The 19,596-nt window shown below is 44.0% G+C and overlaps 1 protein-coding gene and 1 non-coding gene across 4 annotated transcripts in view; one reads left to right on the top strand and one right to left on the bottom strand.

Moving 5' to 3' along the window:
• The first annotated feature begins 2,546 nt into the window (after positions 1 to 2,546).
• Positions 2,547 to 19,596, top strand: part of HADH (hydroxyacyl-CoA dehydrogenase) — a 47,529-nt gene continuing 30,479 nt past the window's right edge. The window contains exon 1 of one of the 3 annotated variants that reach the window (XM_019927786.3): positions 2,547 to 2,799. In XM_019927786.3, the coding sequence (XP_019783345.1) occupies positions 2,668 to 2,799 (132 nt within the window). In that variant the 5' untranslated portion in view covers positions 2,547 to 2,667. The remainder of the gene's footprint in view (positions 2,800 to 19,596) is intronic. The other 2 variants (XM_019927785.3, XM_004314702.4) reach the window with 2 other exon arrangements.
• On the bottom strand, positions 13,154 to 13,287 carry LOC117312486 (small nucleolar RNA SNORA43). The gene has a single exon (XR_004526814.1). It is a non-coding gene; the product is annotated as a small nucleolar RNA SNORA43 (small nucleolar RNA).

The following is a 19,596-nucleotide window of genomic DNA, read 5'->3' as shown; positions in this document are numbered from 1 at the left end:
CTCTAGCAACAGCAGCACTTTCTAAAGAGTATGAAATTATGAAAGGAATGGGAGCCTTGAGGTCAGAATGGATTCAAATCTGAGCTTGGTCAGTTATTGGGTGAGTTACATTTAATAAATGACTTAATCGCTCAGAGCCTCAGTTTCTTCACCTTTAGAAGAAGATAGCAGTGGTAACCTTAGGGTTGCTATAAAGAGAGGCAAAACAGCATAGTGGCCAAGAACATGAGCCCTGAAAACAGACTGTCCTGAGTTTGAATTCTGCCTGTGCTATTCATTAGCTGTGTGACCTTGGCTAAGTTTCTGGACTTCTCTGGGCCTGTTTCCTTACCTGTAAAAAAGGGGTACCCTTTGCTGTTTTTGAGTTGGTCAGTGACCAGTGTCACGCTTCCCAGTGCACCACTCCTGCAGAGAGAAACGAAGCACCTCCCCAAGAACAGGGTGAAGGTGCAAGTCGGGGACCACAGAAATTATTATTGGGTGCCTGAAAGTTCAAGGCCACACTTGGGAAAAGACTTGCAGTTCTGGCAAAAGAAGAATGATTCTATTGTAACTGTCATCTGATCAGGACTGGGCAGGAATAGAGGCCGGGGTGGCCTTCCTGGTTCAGAAGAGTGTAAATGAGGGTTAGACTCTCAGTATGAAACAGCTGGAAAGATACCTGTCCAGCCCTTTTCTTTTTTTTTTTTTTAACATCTTTATTGGAGTATAATTGCTTTACAATGGTGTGTTAGTTTCTGCTGTATAACAAAGTGAATCAGCTATGCATGTACATGTATCCCCACATCTCCTCCCTCTTGGCGTCTCCCTCCCTCCCATCCTCCCTATCCCACCCCTCTAGGTGGACACAAAGCACCGAGGTGATCTCCCTGTGCTATGCGGCTGCTTGCCACTAGCTATCTATTTTACATTTGGTAATGTATATATGTCCATGCCACTCTATCACTTCGTCCCAGCTTACCCTTCCCAGCCCTTTCTTTTGAAAGACAAGGACCCTGGAGCCCAGGGAGGTTGTCTGCAGACCATTATACTGCAAACCAGTGACAGACAGGACTCCTGACTCTCACTTCATTGCTCCTTTCTTCACATCACACCTTTACATAATACAGATGGCCTCAGATCTGAGAACTGCTAAAAGATACTGCAGTGGTTATTCTTTCTGTTCTGAGGAAAACAAATCAGAGATCTGAAAACATAGCAAATACTCAGGCATTATGTTTTACATTATACACATTAAAAAAATACATATTGTGACGACACTATAATCAGAATGTTTGGCCTTGCATTAAACACAACTTGTAAATGAGAATGAAAAGTTAAAATCCACCGAAAGAATCATCTGTGCATCTTCCTAATCTACTGTCCTAGCTTCACCTCTAACAATACCTAATTCCTCACCCTTTTCCTGTGGCAATATTTTTTTTACGTTTCTACCTTTGCATGTGCTGCTTCCTGTGCCTAGAAGCCTCTTTTCTTCATAAATTGACTCATTTGTTCAAGTTACTAGGTTCTCCGTGTAATCTTCCTATTCCAATTCTAGTCCTATTGGTTTTTGCATTTGGTACATTCTAGCACTTAATGGACTTTAATTATTTGGATGTGACAGTGTCTTCAGCCAGTAACGATCTCCTTAGAAACGTCCCAAGCCTTAAGGAGTGCTCAACACCAGCACTTCTCCCACACTTTTACAGAATTAGAAATAAAAATGAGAGGTAAGCAAAGCAACGGTGAACACAGGATTCACTATGTAAGTTACCTGCAATAGGAGGAGGCAGACTTTGGATGGTGAGTCTGTGGGTCCTTATTACATATTTAAAAATAAATAAATTAATAAAAATTCTATATTACTAAGGTACAGTAACTAGAAATTATTTACACGAGGGAGAAGATTGGCCTTTCTATTATTACCGGTTACTCCACAAAGGTTCCTCTTTGACTTTAAACTGTCCACATGTTCCCTGCATTAATAAACATGTAGAGTCGAAATGGGCAATTAAAGGTTAAATTTCTCTTTCCCTTAGTGGGCCTGATTTTTGCATTAGAACTCACGGGTCACTAGACATTTGCTTTGGGTGTGAGCAGTTTGTTTCCTTCCGTTTTTAGCAGGAACAATATGCAGCGGGTTAAAATAATCCCTAGACTTGGTTTATGGTGACACGTACGGAAGGTGCTCATTTTGAGCTTCCTCATCACTACAGCCAAATAACACGTATTTATTCGGCGCCGAGTTATGCACAAGGATCAAAAGGGAGAAGTTAACAAGGCAACACCACGGACTTCCCCTTACAAGGGGCCCGTGGCTTTTGCGAGGAAAGGCTTGCACTGGGTCCGGTACCAGAACGCTAACCACTCAACAGCACACGACCAGCTGCGTCGACAGCCCGGGTAGACCTGCTCTGCAGAGGAGGGCGGCGGCCCGCCCCAGTCCACGTGAGCTTGGACGCCGCGCTCGGACGTTCGAACGCCGTCCCTGCGGCCTCCGCCAATGGGGGAAGCGGGCCTCGAGGCTCCGCCCCCTCCGTCGAATGCGTCACGGCGTCGCCCAGGGCGCGCGGGCCGCGGGGCTCTTGGGCTTCCGCCTCCAGAGGTCTGCTCGCTCTTAGGTGTTGCGTGAGGGGGTGTTCTCCGCCAGGTCTTGTCGCTGTCGCCGCTTTCGCCGTCTGCACCATGGCTTTCGTAACCAGGCAGTTCGTGCGTTCCATGTCCTCCTCGTCCACCGCCGCGGCCTCAGCGAAGAAAATCCTCGTCAAGCATGTGACGGTCATCGGCGGCGGGCTGATGGGCGCCGGCATCGCCCAGGTGGGCAGTCCTCGGGCAGCGCTCCCTACTCGCTTTGCTGCCCCACCCTGACAGGAAAGCGCTGGCGGGCCGCGACCCGGCGGGAGTTGTCAGGCCCGGAGGCCAGCGTTCACGCGAGCCCCGCGGAATTCCCACCCCGACCCTCCCCCGTGCAGTTGAAATGTCTGGGCCTGTTAGTCTGCAGTCCCCCAAAGATCTAGTGTTCTTGGGCCGAGCCTCAGTTTACGGCGGTTGGCTTCCAGAGACCCGCACTGCGATCAGTTTTAATTTTATTAGTTTTTTTATAATTCTGCAGCCGTTGTCAGAGCAGTTTTCTGCTCTCTAAATGGTCTTTTCTCCTCTCCCAGTGTGTGCTTGCTGAGTTACAAAGAAGAATAATAGTCAGCACTTTTGCAGCATTTGGTAACGTTACCTAATCGGCGCTTGTGAGGCGCTGGGACTCCACCAAGTGCTGCGCAAGAAGTCTTTGACCTAGTGCCCTCTGGCGCTGGGTAGAGTGGGAGGGGGAGGCAGAGCGGTTGAGGGCTCTGAAGGAGTCGCTAATCTCAGTGTGCATCTTCAGGACTCCGCGCGGTTCCAACTAAGCTGTCATTCAGGGTCAGTTGTGCAGCTGTTACCTAGGTACTGTGATCCTTGTGTTTTTACTGATTGGGTTTTAGCGTTTATATTCCAACTCGTATTGGGGAACCGTGATTTTCATAGCCTAGCTGATTATATGCTTAGCATGTCGGCCCTTTGTTACTTGTACTGTTGGACGGGAGAGGCATTTATCTAATTTTTCTTAGGGGAGAACTCAAGTTCAGTGGCTATCATGAAGGAGTTTAATTTTTGTAGTGTCTGTTTCCAGCCAAGTCTATGCTTCTATGCTTGCTTTGTAGAAAAATCTTTTCTTATTATTATATATCTTAAAACTTCCCAGACTGCAGGTTTTTTGCAACATATTAATTTGATTGTGTTTTCTTCTAAAATCTGTATTTCATTAATGTTTTATCCTTCTGACTCCCGTTTCTTCTCAGATCATGTTTTTGGACATATATTGCCCTTTTTATTGTGTACATGCCCTGGCTGCTGGGTTATGGTGTCCCATTAATCTTTATTATACGTGAGATGGGAGGAGTAGGTCCTTTTAACATGAAAGTTTATTATACTACATGATACTTAAAAGAAAGTTTAGGTTGAGTGCATTTGTATCTCCCTGCTCCACCCAAATCTCCCTATGCTGTGAGAGTGAGATTTGTTGTGGGCAGGTATAAAATAATGTATTTGTTTAAAATCATATAAACAACATCTTAGTGACAAGATATTAGGGCCTTAAGCCCCCAATAACAATATAGGAAATGGGTCCAGAAACTATTGTTGGTGGTCCCTTGAAGACATCAGTGGAAGAGACTAAGTAGAAAGCGTCACTTCAACTTTTGTACAAATTCAGGTTGCTCAGTTCTTGGAGTACTGTATCCACTACTGGCCCAAAAAGTGTTATGTTGCACAAAAAGGCACACACGTAACACCTAAAATTATGGGTATGGTGTTGGAGCTTTCATCTGAGGAAGGAGGGAGGAGATTGACAATGATGGGCATTCAGACTTGTGGATCAAATCCTTGAGTAGTTGGACCAGGGTGGCGTGCCTTTTGAAACCTAAGGGGTAAAAAAGAAAGCTGTTTACCCCACACATTGGAAATATAATGGAATTGTCATTCAAGAAGTTGATAAGGACCAAAGATTTAAATAGTGGACAGTCCTAGGGAACGGTAGTTCTGTCCTTACATAACAAGGTTTAAAAGAGCCTCAGCCGCTGTAGGTGACAGCTTTAATCCTGTGGAGGGGAACCGCACTTTCCTGCATTATATCTCTGTGTGCCACTTTCAGCCAGTTGGTTGGTTTCGGCTGTTTAGCTGATCCATTTTTGCACTCTATCCTGCAGCATGCTGTTCGAGGCAGTACTGCCTCATTCTTCATGCTCCTTGACCTACAGCTTTTGTCACAGGGTAAATCTGTTTTGCTTATTTAGTGCCACAGCTATTAGTTGGTGTGGTTTGACTGTAGATTGGATCCAGTTCACTGTGGGGAATTGGGATGGTCTATGCTGGCTCTGTGCTAACATGGAAAAGTTACTTCTGTGCCTTGCTTTACTAATCTCTGAGGTAGGACTAGCCTCCTGGGAGTATGGAGAGGATTGAATGAAGTAGCACACGTCAAGCACTCAGCACAGTGGCATCTAGTAAGGGCTCACAGAATGTTAGCTGCCTTCAGGGTTATTACCATCATGGTTTTATCCTTGTCCTTTTGTCATTGTCCCCTCATGCCACGCCCATCTCTGATCCTTGCTGCTATGGTAGGCCTGTGATGTTAAGATGGAGAGCACTGGTTGTGATTCTGTTCCATCTTGCTTAATCTTGAAGGCAAATGCCAGTTGTTGACTGCAGTTTGTTCAGGGACCTCTGAAAAGAGGGAAGGCACTTTTTATCCTCCTCAGTAAAGCCTTAAAAACACAAGCACAAAGTAACATCTAAGTTTATGCTACTAATTCACACTTAGCTTCACTCTCCAGAACTCTTTCTGAAGTAGGGTTTTTTTTTAATTAAAAAAAAAAAATTGGGGGTGGCACCAGGTCTTAGTTGCTGCAGGCTGACTCCTTAGTTGTGGCTCACGGGCTCCTTAGTTGTGGTACATGTACTCCTTAGTTGCAGCCAGCAGGTTCCTTAGTTGCAGCTCACGGGCTCCTTAGTTGTGGCATGCATGTGGGATCTAGTTCCCTGACCAGGGATCAGACCCGCGTCCCCTGCATTGGAAGGCAGATTCGTAACCACTGCACCACCAGGGAAGTCCCATGAAGTAGTTTTAATTTTAATCAAGGTGTAGTTCTGTTTACATTTTTAATATTTTAAAAAAATGTATCATTTTTGCCATATGTTCCAGTTCATGCTGAGTAGGATAAAAAAAAAACTGAGTAGATTTTGTGGGAGCCTGACACATTTCTCAAGCAATTAAGCAATTTAAGACGAGTGAGGTTTGTGTTTAATTATACGTAGTTGATCAGAGCACAGGCCATTTGTATATTTGTATTCTCTAAGAGTATCTACTTTGCCTGTCATTACTTTTGCTTGTTTTAAATTAAAAAAACAAAAAACAAAAACTGTGGTTAATATTTAAGTAAGGTTAACTTGTTGTGTGTGTTTGCCCATTATTCTGACTTGGGTCTGATTGCCAGTTTATCTTCAGCTGGATACTTAGGCCAGCAAAGAAGCTTCCAGCAGTAATTGACCCTTGAGTGGGGGACAGGTTGGTTTTTGCTTTGTAAAGAAGGGAAAAAAGGAAGAAGTTATTAGCTGTGCATCTCTTCAATTTATAGAATGAGTCAGAGCTTTGCTTCTTGCATTGCCTTTTTTTCATATGAGGAGCCCAGAGAGCTTATAGCTTTTGTTAATTTACTAGTGAGAAGCCAGTGGGCTTTCTGGGAATGGCATTTTAGGGGCTGGATTTCTTGGCTCTCTGGTAACAACCTTCCTTTTAGTGCACTATACTTCTTTGAGGAAATGAGAGTTTGCATCTAGAAGGAGGTTGGAGCTGAGTTCACACCGAAAGCTTTTTTATTTGTTCTTCTTAAAGAGCAAAAAGTGCACCTTTTTTCTGGGGAGAGCTCCTTAGGCTATTAAAACAAGGGGAGGGGTATTCTAAACTACAAGTACACGTTTCCCTGACATTTGTAGTACTCTGCGATGCTTGGTGAGGACTCAAGTGGATAGGAAGTCTTCTCCCCAGCCTCTGCATTTGTTTGCCCATCTCCTTTTTCCTGCCCCCAACTCTGAACTTTCTGATGCTGAGTAGAAGAATGATCAGAGTTGCTTTGTGTTGTTTAGCTTTATTCTTTTCTGTCGCTACAGTGAGTATGCCTCTGTTGAAGTTTGTTTGAAAACAGTGCAGTGGCCTAGGAGAAGTTTTAGGAGCACAGGAGGTTGGCACAGTCACGTGGCTGTAAGCTCTCATTTTGACTCAGAGTTCTTTATGGAGGGAATAGTTGTGTTTTGTTTTGTTTCTTTTATTTTTGGCTGTGTTGGGTCTTCATTGCTATGCGCAGGCTTTCTCTAGTTGCAGGAAGCAGGGGCTTCTCTTGTTGACGAGCACAGGCTCTAGGCATGTGGGCTTCAGTAGTGTGGCACGCGGGCTCTAGAGCACAGGCTCAGTAGTTATGGTGCACGGGCTTAGCTGCTCCACGGCATGTGGGACCTTCACGGACCAGGGCTTGAACCCGTGTCCCCTGCATTGGCAGGTGGATTCTTAACCACTGCGCCACCAGGGAAGTCCCATGGAGGGAATAGTTTTATTCCCAGGTGTTAACTTTGTCCTCAAGGGTACGGGGTGTGTGTTTGTTGTGAAGTTCTTCCCTCATTTACTGTGTTGTTGCTCATTTCTTTATTGGGCTGTTCTCTGATATCCATGATGTACTAGGACAGTAAAATCAGCTTCTGTCAGCATGTTAGTCTTTGGACTTGGGGTGTGGCTGTAGATGCTGTAGAAGAGGTAGGGCTGACGGGCAGAAAAATGAATGCCGTAGAATATGTTTGGATATTGTAGAGCAGAAACGGTACCTCAGTCAGGTTTTGGGTTTTCTCTGCCGTTTCCTAGATCCGCCTCACTGTTATCTGCCCCTTTCTTGAGTTTCTCATTTCCTTTCCTCCTCCTTCTCTCTTCTCCCCATATCTGCCTTAGGCACATACCTCACTGCCTAGCTCTCCTGGGACCACAGGAAGATAATGCTGCTGCTTTCTGTTCTCTATCTCCCTCTAGGTTATGCTGACTATGTGATAGTTTCCGCTCAGTGGTGGTCTAATGCCTGAAAGTGAGCAGGCTATAAGGTGCCTGCTGGAGTTTGGATCCCAGCCCTTCCTCTCCTGGCTGTGGAATCTTGGGCGAGTCTCTTAACCCCTCTCTGCTTCTTCCCTTATCTACGAAATAATACTTAGTGTTCTGAGAGTTCTATGAGCTAAGTGCTTAGACTGTACTAGTGTTTTCAATGGTAACTGTTCAGTAAATGTTAGCTGCCTTTATGTAGCTCCGTCAGCTGTAATCTGGTGATGACTTCTCTTATTTTAGATTCTCTTAACTGTCTTTGAAGATATGATAGGGAGCTATGGAGAGTTCAAACAGTTCTAAAGATTTTAAGACTAATTGTGTGGGCTGTTGAGAGAGATAATCTTAGTGCTTTGTTCACTTGTATTTGGGTATTACAGTAAGTTCATAGTCATAAAGCATTTGCAACAGAGCCTGACACTTAAAAAACACTCTACAGATGTGACATTTTTTTTCTGTTCCAAGCACTTTAATGTCTCTGTCATTTCATGTGACCATTATGATATTCATCCCTGCAGAGATGGCACTTGGGGTCAAGGGTCAGAGGCAGAGCAGGGCCTGGAACTCGGGTCTCTCAACTACTCTTCTGCTTGCTGGAGATCCCTGTGGCTGCAGTGACCACAGTTCTACCTGCACCTTTAGCCTCTGCTGTCTTGTGGGGAGAAGTATGGCTTCCATGGGCAAGGGGATTTTTTGTGGGTGTCTGGAATCAGCAGTTATCAGCTTGACCTCTCTTCAGCTCTAGATTCAAAGTTAGAGTCACCTGCTAGTCATCTCCATGCTCTGGTACTATCTTTCTGCCCATAATAGACTCAAATTCACCTGGCAAAACTTCTTTGTTCTCTCCAGCTTTCCCAAAGAGTTTCCTCCCTCTGTGATTGCCATTGTTGATCTTCTAGCCACTTCATGCACTCCAAAGACAGGGTTTCTGTCAGAGTGTCCACCATACAGCAGAAGGCTCTGAGGCTTTCCTCCGAGGAAAACTGTTTCCTCTGTTCTTTACTTTGTAATTCCTAGACCAGGCGTTGATACCTGAATTGTTGAGGAAACATCTTAATTGGTTCATTTCAGCAGAATCTAATAGGAAAGAAACACTCATCCTAATAACCATTGCCATATTAATCTTCCGAGAGAGCAGTTTGGAATTGCAGCTCTCTCCTCTACTCAGAAAGTGTGCATCCTGGCAACATCTTTCAGAGATTCTTAAGTATAACTAAGAGTTGGTTGATGCCACTGACATGTCCAGTTATCCCATCTCCTTTCCAGAATTTGTGGGAGATGGGAGTGGAGGGTCCAGGGAGAGAATTTATTTTCTCTACATTACCAAACCCAGATGCTTACTGAATTTAAAAAAAAATTGTGTATTTAACAGGCTCACTTAAAAATTGAGGCACATTTCCTTGGCTTTTTAGAAATGCTATTTAAAATATAAAAATCTCAGTTAAAAAAAGAGGCCAGCCAATGAACTTAACTGTTTTAAGTACAAACCACCTATCTGTGGTGGTGGTCGAAAGCCTCAATGGAATGCCTTTTTCTGATTGTTGAAGTTTGTGAAGATAGCTTGTGTTGATGGCAGAGTTCACGGCATTGCACAGAGACAGTCATAAACCCTGACTTGCCAGCTCTGAGAGATGCAACTGATTTATGACTTTTTTCCTCCCTGGATCAAATCATGAGAACCAAGGGCAGGCCTAGATGCAAAGGCACAGCAGCCTCCGGGGCGCAGCAGCCTCATGGGGAGCAGCGACTCCGTGTACTTATTCTGGGCCAAACACTTACTCTGAGGATCGAGAAGTCAGAATTTGCGTTTGGCAGATGGTACATACAACTTTGCCGTTTTTCAGAGAGAATGTAATGTTGATGAAATGCAGCCCTCCTGTAGTGTAGGGGCACATGGAACATCTCACTGGACCAGTTGATGTAATTCTCAGAAATTCTCCACTCAAATTACACTTCAGAGAAGGGGCTTCAAATCTGGTGGTATGTTTGCAAAAATAGAAAAATCCAGCAAGCTTCTGCTTGGCATGCTTCCTTGGCCCTGTGGCTGGAGTACTCAGGGGCTTTGACAAGTGTGCTGTTCACTGGACCTATTTTTACAGCTCTGAGCACCCTTGTCCAAAAATATTTCTCTCTGGCTAAGCCTGCTTTCCACCAAGGCTAGAGAAGTCATAGAGCTGAGGACATAGCCTTCAAATAAAATTTTTTCCATTGCAGACTGCTTGTCCTCAAGGTCTTACAGTGTAGGTCACTATCACATAAAACAGGAGTTCTCAGTGGGTTGATTCAGATTATTGGCACTCAGATTAAAGTGCCAGGGAGAGTCCTCCTTATTTATTGAAAAAATAACATGTCTATGGGAGGAGGGAAAAAGACCTCTTTATTTTTGTGATCCACTCTTCCACTACCATCTCCTCAGAAAGCTAGGGATAATTTATCACTGAATAATTTGAGAAGAATGAGTGTGATTGATTTCCTTGCAAACAAGACACATGAAATTCTTTTCTAAGTAAGAGAAAATTCAATAATTAATTAAAATCAAATCAGGTGTGAATCATCAATATCACTCTTATCAACAAACAATGCTGATAAGCTGGTACAAACCACCCCAAAACTTTAGACTTCAGTTTACAAAGCAACACTATAAATCAGTAGGTTTCATGCCTTGACCAGGGGTCATTGTGGTGCAGGAACTTCAGCAAAACAACTCAGGCTAATTCTAGACCTGCTGGAATTAACCGGCACAGCACTGTTGCTGTGAAGAGTCATGGTCCTGTCTTTTGACATACATGTGTGGACATATCTCTTGGGTGAAATCACAATTTCAGTTTCAATTACAGTCTTGCTGGATTACAAGATATGAATATATTTGACTTCAGTAGATAATGCCAAACATTTTTCCAAAGTGGTTATACCAGTTTACAGTTTTGCCTTCAGGGTATGAAGATTCTCTTTGCTCTATAGGATTATATTGTTCCTTTCAAGTTTAGTCATTCTGGTGGGTGTAGTGACATTTCATTGTATTTTTATTAGAATTCCCTGCTTACGATACTAGTGAGGTGAACCTCTTTTCACATGTTTATTGGCCATATAGATATATTCTTGTGTAATATGCTATTAAATTTCATTCCTGTTTAGCTCTCATGTTGTCCTTTTTTTTCCTAATGGATTTTTAGGAAATGTTTATAGATTCTGATTATGAATTCTTATATTCATATTTCAGATATCTTCAGTTCCCTGCATTGACTTTTAATTTTCTTTGTGGTTACCATGAGGCTTACATACAGCAACTTGTACAGTCTATTTTAATTTAATAACGACTTAAATTTGATCCCATTCTAAAGCTCAACATTAATACCCTCCTGCCATTTAATGTTTTTGATGTCACATTTTACACCTTTTTATCTTGTATATCCCTTAACTAATTATTATAATCATAGTTACTTTTACGACTTTTGTCTTTTAATATTCATGCTAGCTTTATAAATGATTAATCTACCTTTACTATATATTTACCTTTCCAGTGAGATTTATTCTTTCATATGTGTTCTTGTTACTAATTAGTGCCCTTTCTTTTCAGCTTAAAGTCCCTTTAACATTTCTTGTAAGGCTGGTTTAGTAGTGATGAACTCTTTCACTCTGAGCAATAACTTTGCCAGGTAGAGTATTCTTGGTTGGAAGTTTTTTTCTTTCAGCACTCTGAATGTATTGTGCCACTCCCTTCTAACATACAGAGATTCTGCTGTTGGTCTTACTGGGGGTTCCCTTGTGTGTAGCAAGTTGTTTTTCTCTTGATGCTTTTAATATTTTCTCCTTGTCTTTTTTTTTTTTTTATTCAACACCCATTTATTCTCTAGTTCTGCCCACTATGGATGGAGACACCCTCCTTGAAAAGGTGTTAAATCCTTCTTTCACTTTAGCACCTTGTGCTGAAAACACGTGTTCCAAGGTTTTAACTATGAGATCCACATTCTTAAAGCATTAATTCTTAAACCTCATCTAGATTTCTCCCCCTTGGTTGTGGGGAGATGACCCAAACACAGCGAAGAACAGCTCAGGACTGTGGGCTCTGCTCGCCCAGAAGACCTTGCAGTTCCCCTGACCACCCGGCTGGAGCCAGGATTAGGGCCCTGAGACGAGGGGTGCCTGCTGGGCTGCCACCACCACCACTGGCCCCAACTCCTGTCCTCTTCACTGGCTTGCTGTCACCTTTAGTTTCCCTGGAGTTTGGGGATTCCAGACCGTCTCTGCTCACACTTCTGTATCACGCCTGCTGCCTCAGCACTGCTGATCCACACCAAGGGGGAAAGCACACAGAACTGCTTTTCAACACACCAACGTTCCACACAAAAGTTATTTGATAAGCCTGCAGGTTCTTTTTCATCAGAAGACATTCCCAAGGCCATGACTTCCCTGGCTCTCCACTGCCCTTGCCGGCAGACTGGGTGTGCGTGGACTCCGTGCTGTGAGTCAGGCACACACCCCCCGGCTCCACTCCGGTGCACTGTCCTGCAGAACTGAGGATGGTGTCCTGGCCTCATCAGCAGGATCTGTCCTGAAGCCAGTCCTAGAGCAAGAGCCACACCTGCAGATCTATTCCACTGACCAGCTGCACAGGACCGAGCTGGGCCCACGGACCTGAGAAATGGAATCCAATCCGTGAATCACCCCCAAACCATATTTTCTATAGCAGGTTTTGTCAGCCTTGGCCCTATCAGCATTTGGGACCCTGTAGCTTTACTATGGAGCTGTCCTGGGCACCACAGGACATGTAGTTACAGCCCTGGCCCCCACCAACTAGATGCCAGCAGCACCGCTACCCCTTTCCTGCCCTGCACATTGCCATGTGCCCTGGGAGGGGGACAAACTGCCCCTAGTCGAGAGCCACTGACCTACAGCTTTTGTTCAGCCCTCCAACTTAAACATTTCGGGAAATAGCAAAATGCACTCTCCACCCGCAAGGAGACCAGGACGCCCCTGGTTTGGATGATCATTTTATAGGGTTACATTTGGCCCATCGAGGGGCTCCACACAGGGGCCCCACTTCTGCCTCATCAACAGGACAAATGCCAGGAGCGAACCTCTGGCCTTCCTTCCAGAGTGACACGTCTCAGGGTCCTCAGAGCACGAGTGCTTGTGGACCAGGTGGCTCTGGGCCCCCCTCGCCCCCACCTAGGACCCTGCTCTGAACAGGGCCTGGAGACCCTACAGGGCCTTGATACCAGCTCAGCGGCCCTCAGCCAGGGATGCATGTCACACTTGCCCAAGGATTCCTAAAAAGTCCTCGCCAGACAGACCAACAGAACAATCATTTCCAATAAGGAGACCCTCTCCTGGTCAATCCCATTGTGCCCAAAGCTTGCCATGTGGTTGTACACATATCTCATTTAATTCTCGCGACGAGCCTTATTTTATAAAGAAAAAGAATATCAAAGTGTTCAAGGGCCTGTGCACAGCTCCCACTGCAAGTGCACGTGGAAACAAGGTGCTTTCTCACGCAGCTTTTGGTGGTGTCTGGCTACAAAGCATCCTAAGCGCCCACTCTTCTGAGCACTGAGCGTAGAAGTAGCCGCTTCCTCTCTGCCCCAGCGTCACAGGTGCAGCAGGGCAGCCGCACCCGTGGTGCCAGCAAGTCCGGCATCTGCAGGGCAGCTCTCCTTGTCTTTCACTTTTGACATTTTAATTATAATGTGTCTTGGTGTGGGTCTCTTGGGTTCTTCTTATTTGAAACTCTTTGGCCTTACTGGATCTGGATGTCTGTTTCTTTTCCCCAGGTTAGGGAATTTTTCTGCCATTATTTCTTGGAATAAGTTTTCTCCTTTCTCCCTCTCTTCTCCTTCTAGGACACAGTAACGTGAATGTTAGTATACTTGATGTTGTACAATAAGTCTCTTAAGCTATCTTCACTTTTTTTCATTCTCTTTGTGCTGCTCTGATTGGTTGAGTTTTATGCTTTGTCTTCTAGTTGACTCATTCTTCTGCTCTATCTGTTCTGCTGTTTAACCTCTATAGCTTTTTTTTCAGTTCAGTTATTGTATTCTTTAGCTCTGTGACTTCTGTTTGGTACTTTCTTTATTTTCCATGTCTTTGTTGAAGTTCTCCCTGTGTTCATCTATTCTCCTGCTCAATTTGGTGAACATCTTTATGACCACTACTTTGCACTCTATCAGGTACATTACTTGTCTCTGCTTTGTTACGGTTTTTTCCTGTGGTTTTATCTTGTTCTTTCATTTGGAACATAATCCTCTGTTTCTTCAGTTTGCTTGACTCTAAACGGTAGAAGGAACAATCACGTCTCCCAGCCCTGAAGGAGTGACCTCATGTAGAAGGTGAACCCTGTTGTTCATCCCTGCCTCAGCTCCTGGTTGTCTCCAACCTCTGTGCTTATCCAAGTACGCTGTTATGTTTTTAACAGCTCTTAGTAGTTGAGGATGTGCCAAGTCCTGTTAATGTCCCAAAGGGAAGAATCTCAGCATCTAGATTCAGGCCACCTGGAAGCCAGGCCCTCAGGCATCAGCTTTTAGAAGTAATTAGATACATACAGTCCTTGGAACCTTAGGCATTAAGCCCCTCTGGCCACCAGAGCCAGGTGATCTGGAAGTGTTCCCTGAGTGGCAGCCACAGAAATTAGGGCACCGGATGAGTGTATAAGCTCTTTTCTGGTAGCCCTTTAAGAACTTTCTCTGTTGGTTACAGTCCTGTGGGAACCACAAACATAAACCCCACTGACCACCAGAGCCAGGCGATGTAGAGGTGTCCCCTGGCAGCAGTAGCAAAAAGTGGGGTGCCAGATGGGTATGAGCTCCTTTCTGGGTGACACTAATTATTACAGTCCTACGGGGCCAGGAACGCAAACTCACCTAGCCTCCAGAGGCAGGCAATCAAGAGGCACTGCTTAGCAGCGGCCGCAAAAATTGGGGCACCAGACACGTGCAGAAGTTTCCCACCAGGAGACACTGGTGCTCTGGAGAATGGCACAGGGAGAGCGCAGAGGTGGTGCCTACCGGTCTCCATACCTGGAGAGTGTTACAGCCGGCTTCTAGATGTGTGTGTGAAATTAGATGCCTGCCCTTCAGGCTGACGCTTTAATATAAGCAGGTCAGCTTCCTTTATTTTAAGTCTGGTGTGATCAGCTGCCTCTGAGCTGGGCCCTGGGGTGTGTGAACCCGAGCACGTGAGCCTTTTAAGAGTGGCTTCTCAGATTGCTAGAGTCTTGTGGGTCTTGGGACATGAACCTTGTTGGTTTTCAAAGCCAGAAATTTTGGAGGGTCATCTCAAGTGTATGACCCAAAAGTTGGGATGCCTGATGTGGGTGCAAGCCCCTTGCTCTTCAGGGAGAAGCTCCAGGTTCCAAGGTCCCTCCCTACATGGGGTTTATGATGAGATTGTATCCCAGCCTCTCCTACCTACCTTGTGGTTTTCTTCTCTTTTGCCTGACGTGTAGTCATCACTCAGCCCCTCTTTAGGTTTTTTTAAAGAGGAAATTGTTCCATATGTAGTTGTAGACTCAGCGTGTCTATGGGAGGACGTGAGTTCAGGATCTTCCTACTGTACTGTCTTGAACTGGAACTCCAGTATAGTTATTTTCACATTATGAGGGGAGGCCCTAAGCAACCCTATGAAGAGAGCCTTGGACCTTCAGGAGACCTAATCTCATCTTGGCTTTTCCCAGCAGATGTATTTATTCAGTCAACATTTCCTGAGGGCCCACCCCAGCCATGCAGGGTCTATTCAGCCGACAAAGATAGAATGACATTTAGTCAGAATCCAGGAGTCGGGGAGACAGCACTTAAACGGGTGATCATCACACACCATGGTGGGTGGATGGTAAGGGTATGCAGGGGTATTACTGGAACACAGATGCTGTGCCTGGGACGAAGAGGATCTTGGGGTGGGGATGCTTAGTATCTGGAAGTGATACTCAGGCTTAGTTAATAAGGGGAAGTTGGGGAGGAGGCATGGGCAGTACAAAGTCCTGGAGGTGAGAGGCAGTAGTAGCAGGTGTGGGCAACTACGAGCCTTGTGGTGGTGTTAGAGTCTCAGGCGACGGTGAACAGCATGTCTGGAGAGGAGGTGGGTCACTTTCCTGGAGGGCCTTGCATGCCATGTGTAAGAACTTTTATTCTGTGGTCATGGGAGCCACTGAAAAGTTTAATGGAGTTAGTAATGTAGACAGAAGTGCCTTTTACAGAATTATGTTTTGGATAGAACACTTTAGTGCCTGTATGTGATCTTAGGTGAATAATTTTTTTGCTTTAGTTAATGTTTCTTTCTCAGTAAAATGAAGGTGTTGTGTTGGATTAAAGGTTTTGTGTGTGTGTGGTAAAAAATACATAAAGTAAGACATCATTTTGACCATTTAAAAATGTACAGTTCAGTGGCATTTAAGTGCATGCCTGTTAAGTAATAACTCCCCATCTCCCCTTCCCCCAGCCCCCGGCAGCCATTGCTTTACTTTTCGGTCTCTGAATTTGACTGTGTTCTAGATACTACCTATAGGAGGAATCCTACAGTATTTGTCCTTTTGTGACTGCCTTATTTCACCTAAAAATCTTAAAGGTTCATTTGTGTTGTAGCATGTGTCAGAATTTCTTTCCTTTTTAGGGAATAATATTGCATTGGAATATTTTTAATGGCATCATATTCCATTGCATGTCCACACTACCTTTTGTTTTTCCATTCATCCATTGATGGACACTTGGGCTGCTTCCACCTTTTGGTTATTGTGAATAATGCTTCTATGAACATGGTCTGCAACTGTGTTACAGTTGTAACTGTGTTACAGTCTTGCTTCAGTTCTTTTGGGTATATACCCAGAAGTGGAATTGCTGGATAATATGGTAATTATTTTTAATTTTTTGAGGAACTGCCATACCGTATTCTACAGTGGCTGTACTGTTTTACCCGTCAGCAGTGTGGAAGGGTTCCAATTTCTCCATATCCTTGCTAACACTTATTTTATGGTTTTGTTTTTGTTTTTGTTTTTTTAATAATAGCCATCCTAACAGATGTGAATAGATCAGAGGTTTTTACACTATGCTCTGACAGACTTTAGGGTTAGGAGTTCAGTGAATCTCCTTGGTGGTTCCCAAAGCCCTCTTCCTTGACCCATGCTTTATGTATTGTTCTTCTGTATACATTCTTAGGAGGAAGGATTTCATGGCTAAAAAGTGTGAAAGCCACCACACTGATCTTCCTGCTCTAAAAATTGAGGATCTTGATCATCTGTAGCTAATAAAGCTGAACAGTAAATACTTTTGCCAATCTCTGACCTTGCAGTAGTTGAGAAATTAAGGTGCCTCACTTTCTCCCTTCTATGATAGAGAAGAAACATACGTTGAAGAGAAACCTGAAGATGAACCTATGTCACATGTCTGTGGTCATCCTTGACCTGGCTCACGCACGTGTCCCTCACAGGATGGACGGACACATCCTGTCCGTCAAAGGGGCTGTGTGTGCCCACAGCCCCTTTGATAAATGGTACAGGACACATTGACATGCTGGAGGAAATTAAGCATAAATCCAGTTTTGAAATTACAGAGGTGGTCATATTACACGGCGGTTGCCCTCCAGTTCCCCTTTTGCCTGGCATCTCCACCAGTGCCAGAAAACGGTTGGACTGCTCACAAAATACCAGGCATTTTTGTGGCATTTTTTTCACTTGGTAATTGACTAAAGGCTCCAGTTATTAACTCTTTTTTTCTTCCTATCCTTTTCAAACTAAGAGTGTGATTTTTCATAATTCTAAAATAACTTGGTTTGTAAAATTTGTTATAAAGAGTTTCTAGTAGCAAAACCAGTCATGATTTCTTGAGAACTTATTCCTAAGATAATTTACAAATTGACGCTTTTAAAAAATACAGCTATTATTCATGCCTTCTTTTCATGAATATTGTGTCCCTTTGTGCCAGGCACTGGGGCAGTTGAAGGTAACATGTGGCTGCTGCTCTTGAATTGCTCACTGTCCAGAGGAAGGAGCACAAGTATGAACAGTTAATTGTCATAAAGGCACAGATCGCCTGCTTATCATATCTGGGATGTCACCTGATACAGATGAAAGTTTTAGTGGTTTAAATACCTTAAGATATGGCTTTTAGACACTTAAGATATAACATTACATATAAGATATATCTTCTTAGGGTGAGGGAAAAGGAACATTAAAAAAGTACATGTTATAAAAAGGCATATGTATACATTACACCACATATATGTATATGAAATTTATATTTACTGGAAATTTTGGTTGGATTGCAGTTAGGAGTGTGCCAGAACCACCCTATGTTGGGATTTGTGGTAACAGCTACTTCAGACTCTGAAGAAGTGGATGATACAGCAGCTCTTTTGAAAAGGTCTCTAGGTATTATTTTGAGTCATCATCAGGAGTTGGTGTTGGTCAGCTTTTTCATGTCTAATTTATCTTTCACATCTGGAATTTCTCCTACATACTCATTGGTTTATGACCTTCATTGTGAAATTTGTGAGATTTTTACAACATGAAATTGTTTATGACCATTTGTTTTATGACCATTTGTTTTTGATTCCTCTGTTGTATTCACATCCTGGGGTTCTGGCTACCGTTACATAACTGAGTGGCCATTGGTAGCTGGTGGCTCTCACCAGCTCCGCACTCTATTTTCTTTCTGTATTTGGAGTCCTGCAGGAAAGACCTGCTGTATCTGTAAATCAGTAGAGGCACAAAGGAGTGACCACCTCTGCTAGAGGTTGGGAGAGCTTTCATTAAAGGAGAGAGGGCCTCTCTTGGATCATGAAGGACGAGTTGGAGTCCCCCAGGCAACAGTGAGGCAGAGGTGCTTTCTGGTGGAGGGAACCTAAGGGCAGGGTCGTGGAGCCATGAAGCAGCGTAAGGGAGAAGTGTGTGGCCGGAGGAGAGCACGGGCTCAGGTCACTGTGCTCTAGGCACCTGGTATTGAGCAGTTATTTATCGGACAACCACCGTGTGCAAGTGATGAGTGCTAGGGGACACAGGGACCAGATCAGTGTCTGCTATCAAGGGATTCAGATCCAAGAGCAGAGATCATTAGACAAAGATCCACGTGACACAGCTGACTTTGGTGTGAAGCAGCATAATAACAGCAGTAAAAGTCTAGGTCTAAGGTTTCAAAACAGAGGAAAGAAGACATTCATTTGGAAAAAGGCTTCATGGAGAGGGTAGCTTTTGAAATGGGCCTTGAATAGTGGATATAATTTCTTTGGACGTAATTAAGGGTTGAGGTTAAGAAAAAAGTGTTGTCCAGCAAATTGTGACCCTCAGGATAGTGGTAGTATTAATGAAGGTCAAGGAGAATTGGTTTTTAGGGTCAAGGTGTTGACTGTAGCTTAGGACAGAATATGCTGGTTTCATACATAGCTGGAATTATGCGAATGATTAAGATTCCAGAAAGAAAGGCTATAAAGACAGAGAAAAAGAATACTGACAGCAGAACCTTGAAGGATACCTTTGTTCAAAAGCTGAGAAGATGGAGAGAATTAATATGGCTAAAAGGAACAGATAAAAAATAGAGGTAAGAAATTGGAGAGTTTCAAAAAGGATGGTTTAGCTGGCAGTGTGTAGGGCTGTGGAAAAGTAGAATATGGAGCCAAAGAACAGGCATTGGCTTTAGCACTTAGAAGACCATTGATAAGTTATCTGTACATTCATACCACAGTACTGGTGGAGGAAGCCTCATCGCTAGGGTTTAGGAATTGCATGGCTCAGGGGGAAAGTGAGAGTGCAAAGTGTAGTGACGAGAGTGACATCTAACAAGCATTGTGCACCTTCTTTGTGCTTGGCATTGGTCTATACGCTTTAAACGCTTTAACTTCTTTAATTTTCACAACAATCTTATGAAATGGGCACTGTTGTTTTCCTTATCACAGATCAGGAAATCATAGATAAAGAGGCTGTATAACTTGTCCAAAGTTATGCAGTAAGTGGCTAAGCCAGGGTTTCA

Source organism: Tursiops truncatus, chromosome 5 (assembly GCF_011762595.2).
Source record: "Tursiops truncatus isolate mTurTru1 chromosome 5, mTurTru1.mat.Y, whole genome shotgun sequence".
NCBI lineage: Eukaryota > Metazoa > Chordata > Mammalia > Artiodactyla > Delphinidae > Tursiops > Tursiops truncatus.
Note: the sequence above shows the minus strand (reverse complement) of the source record. Positions and strands in the feature narration are given on the sequence as shown.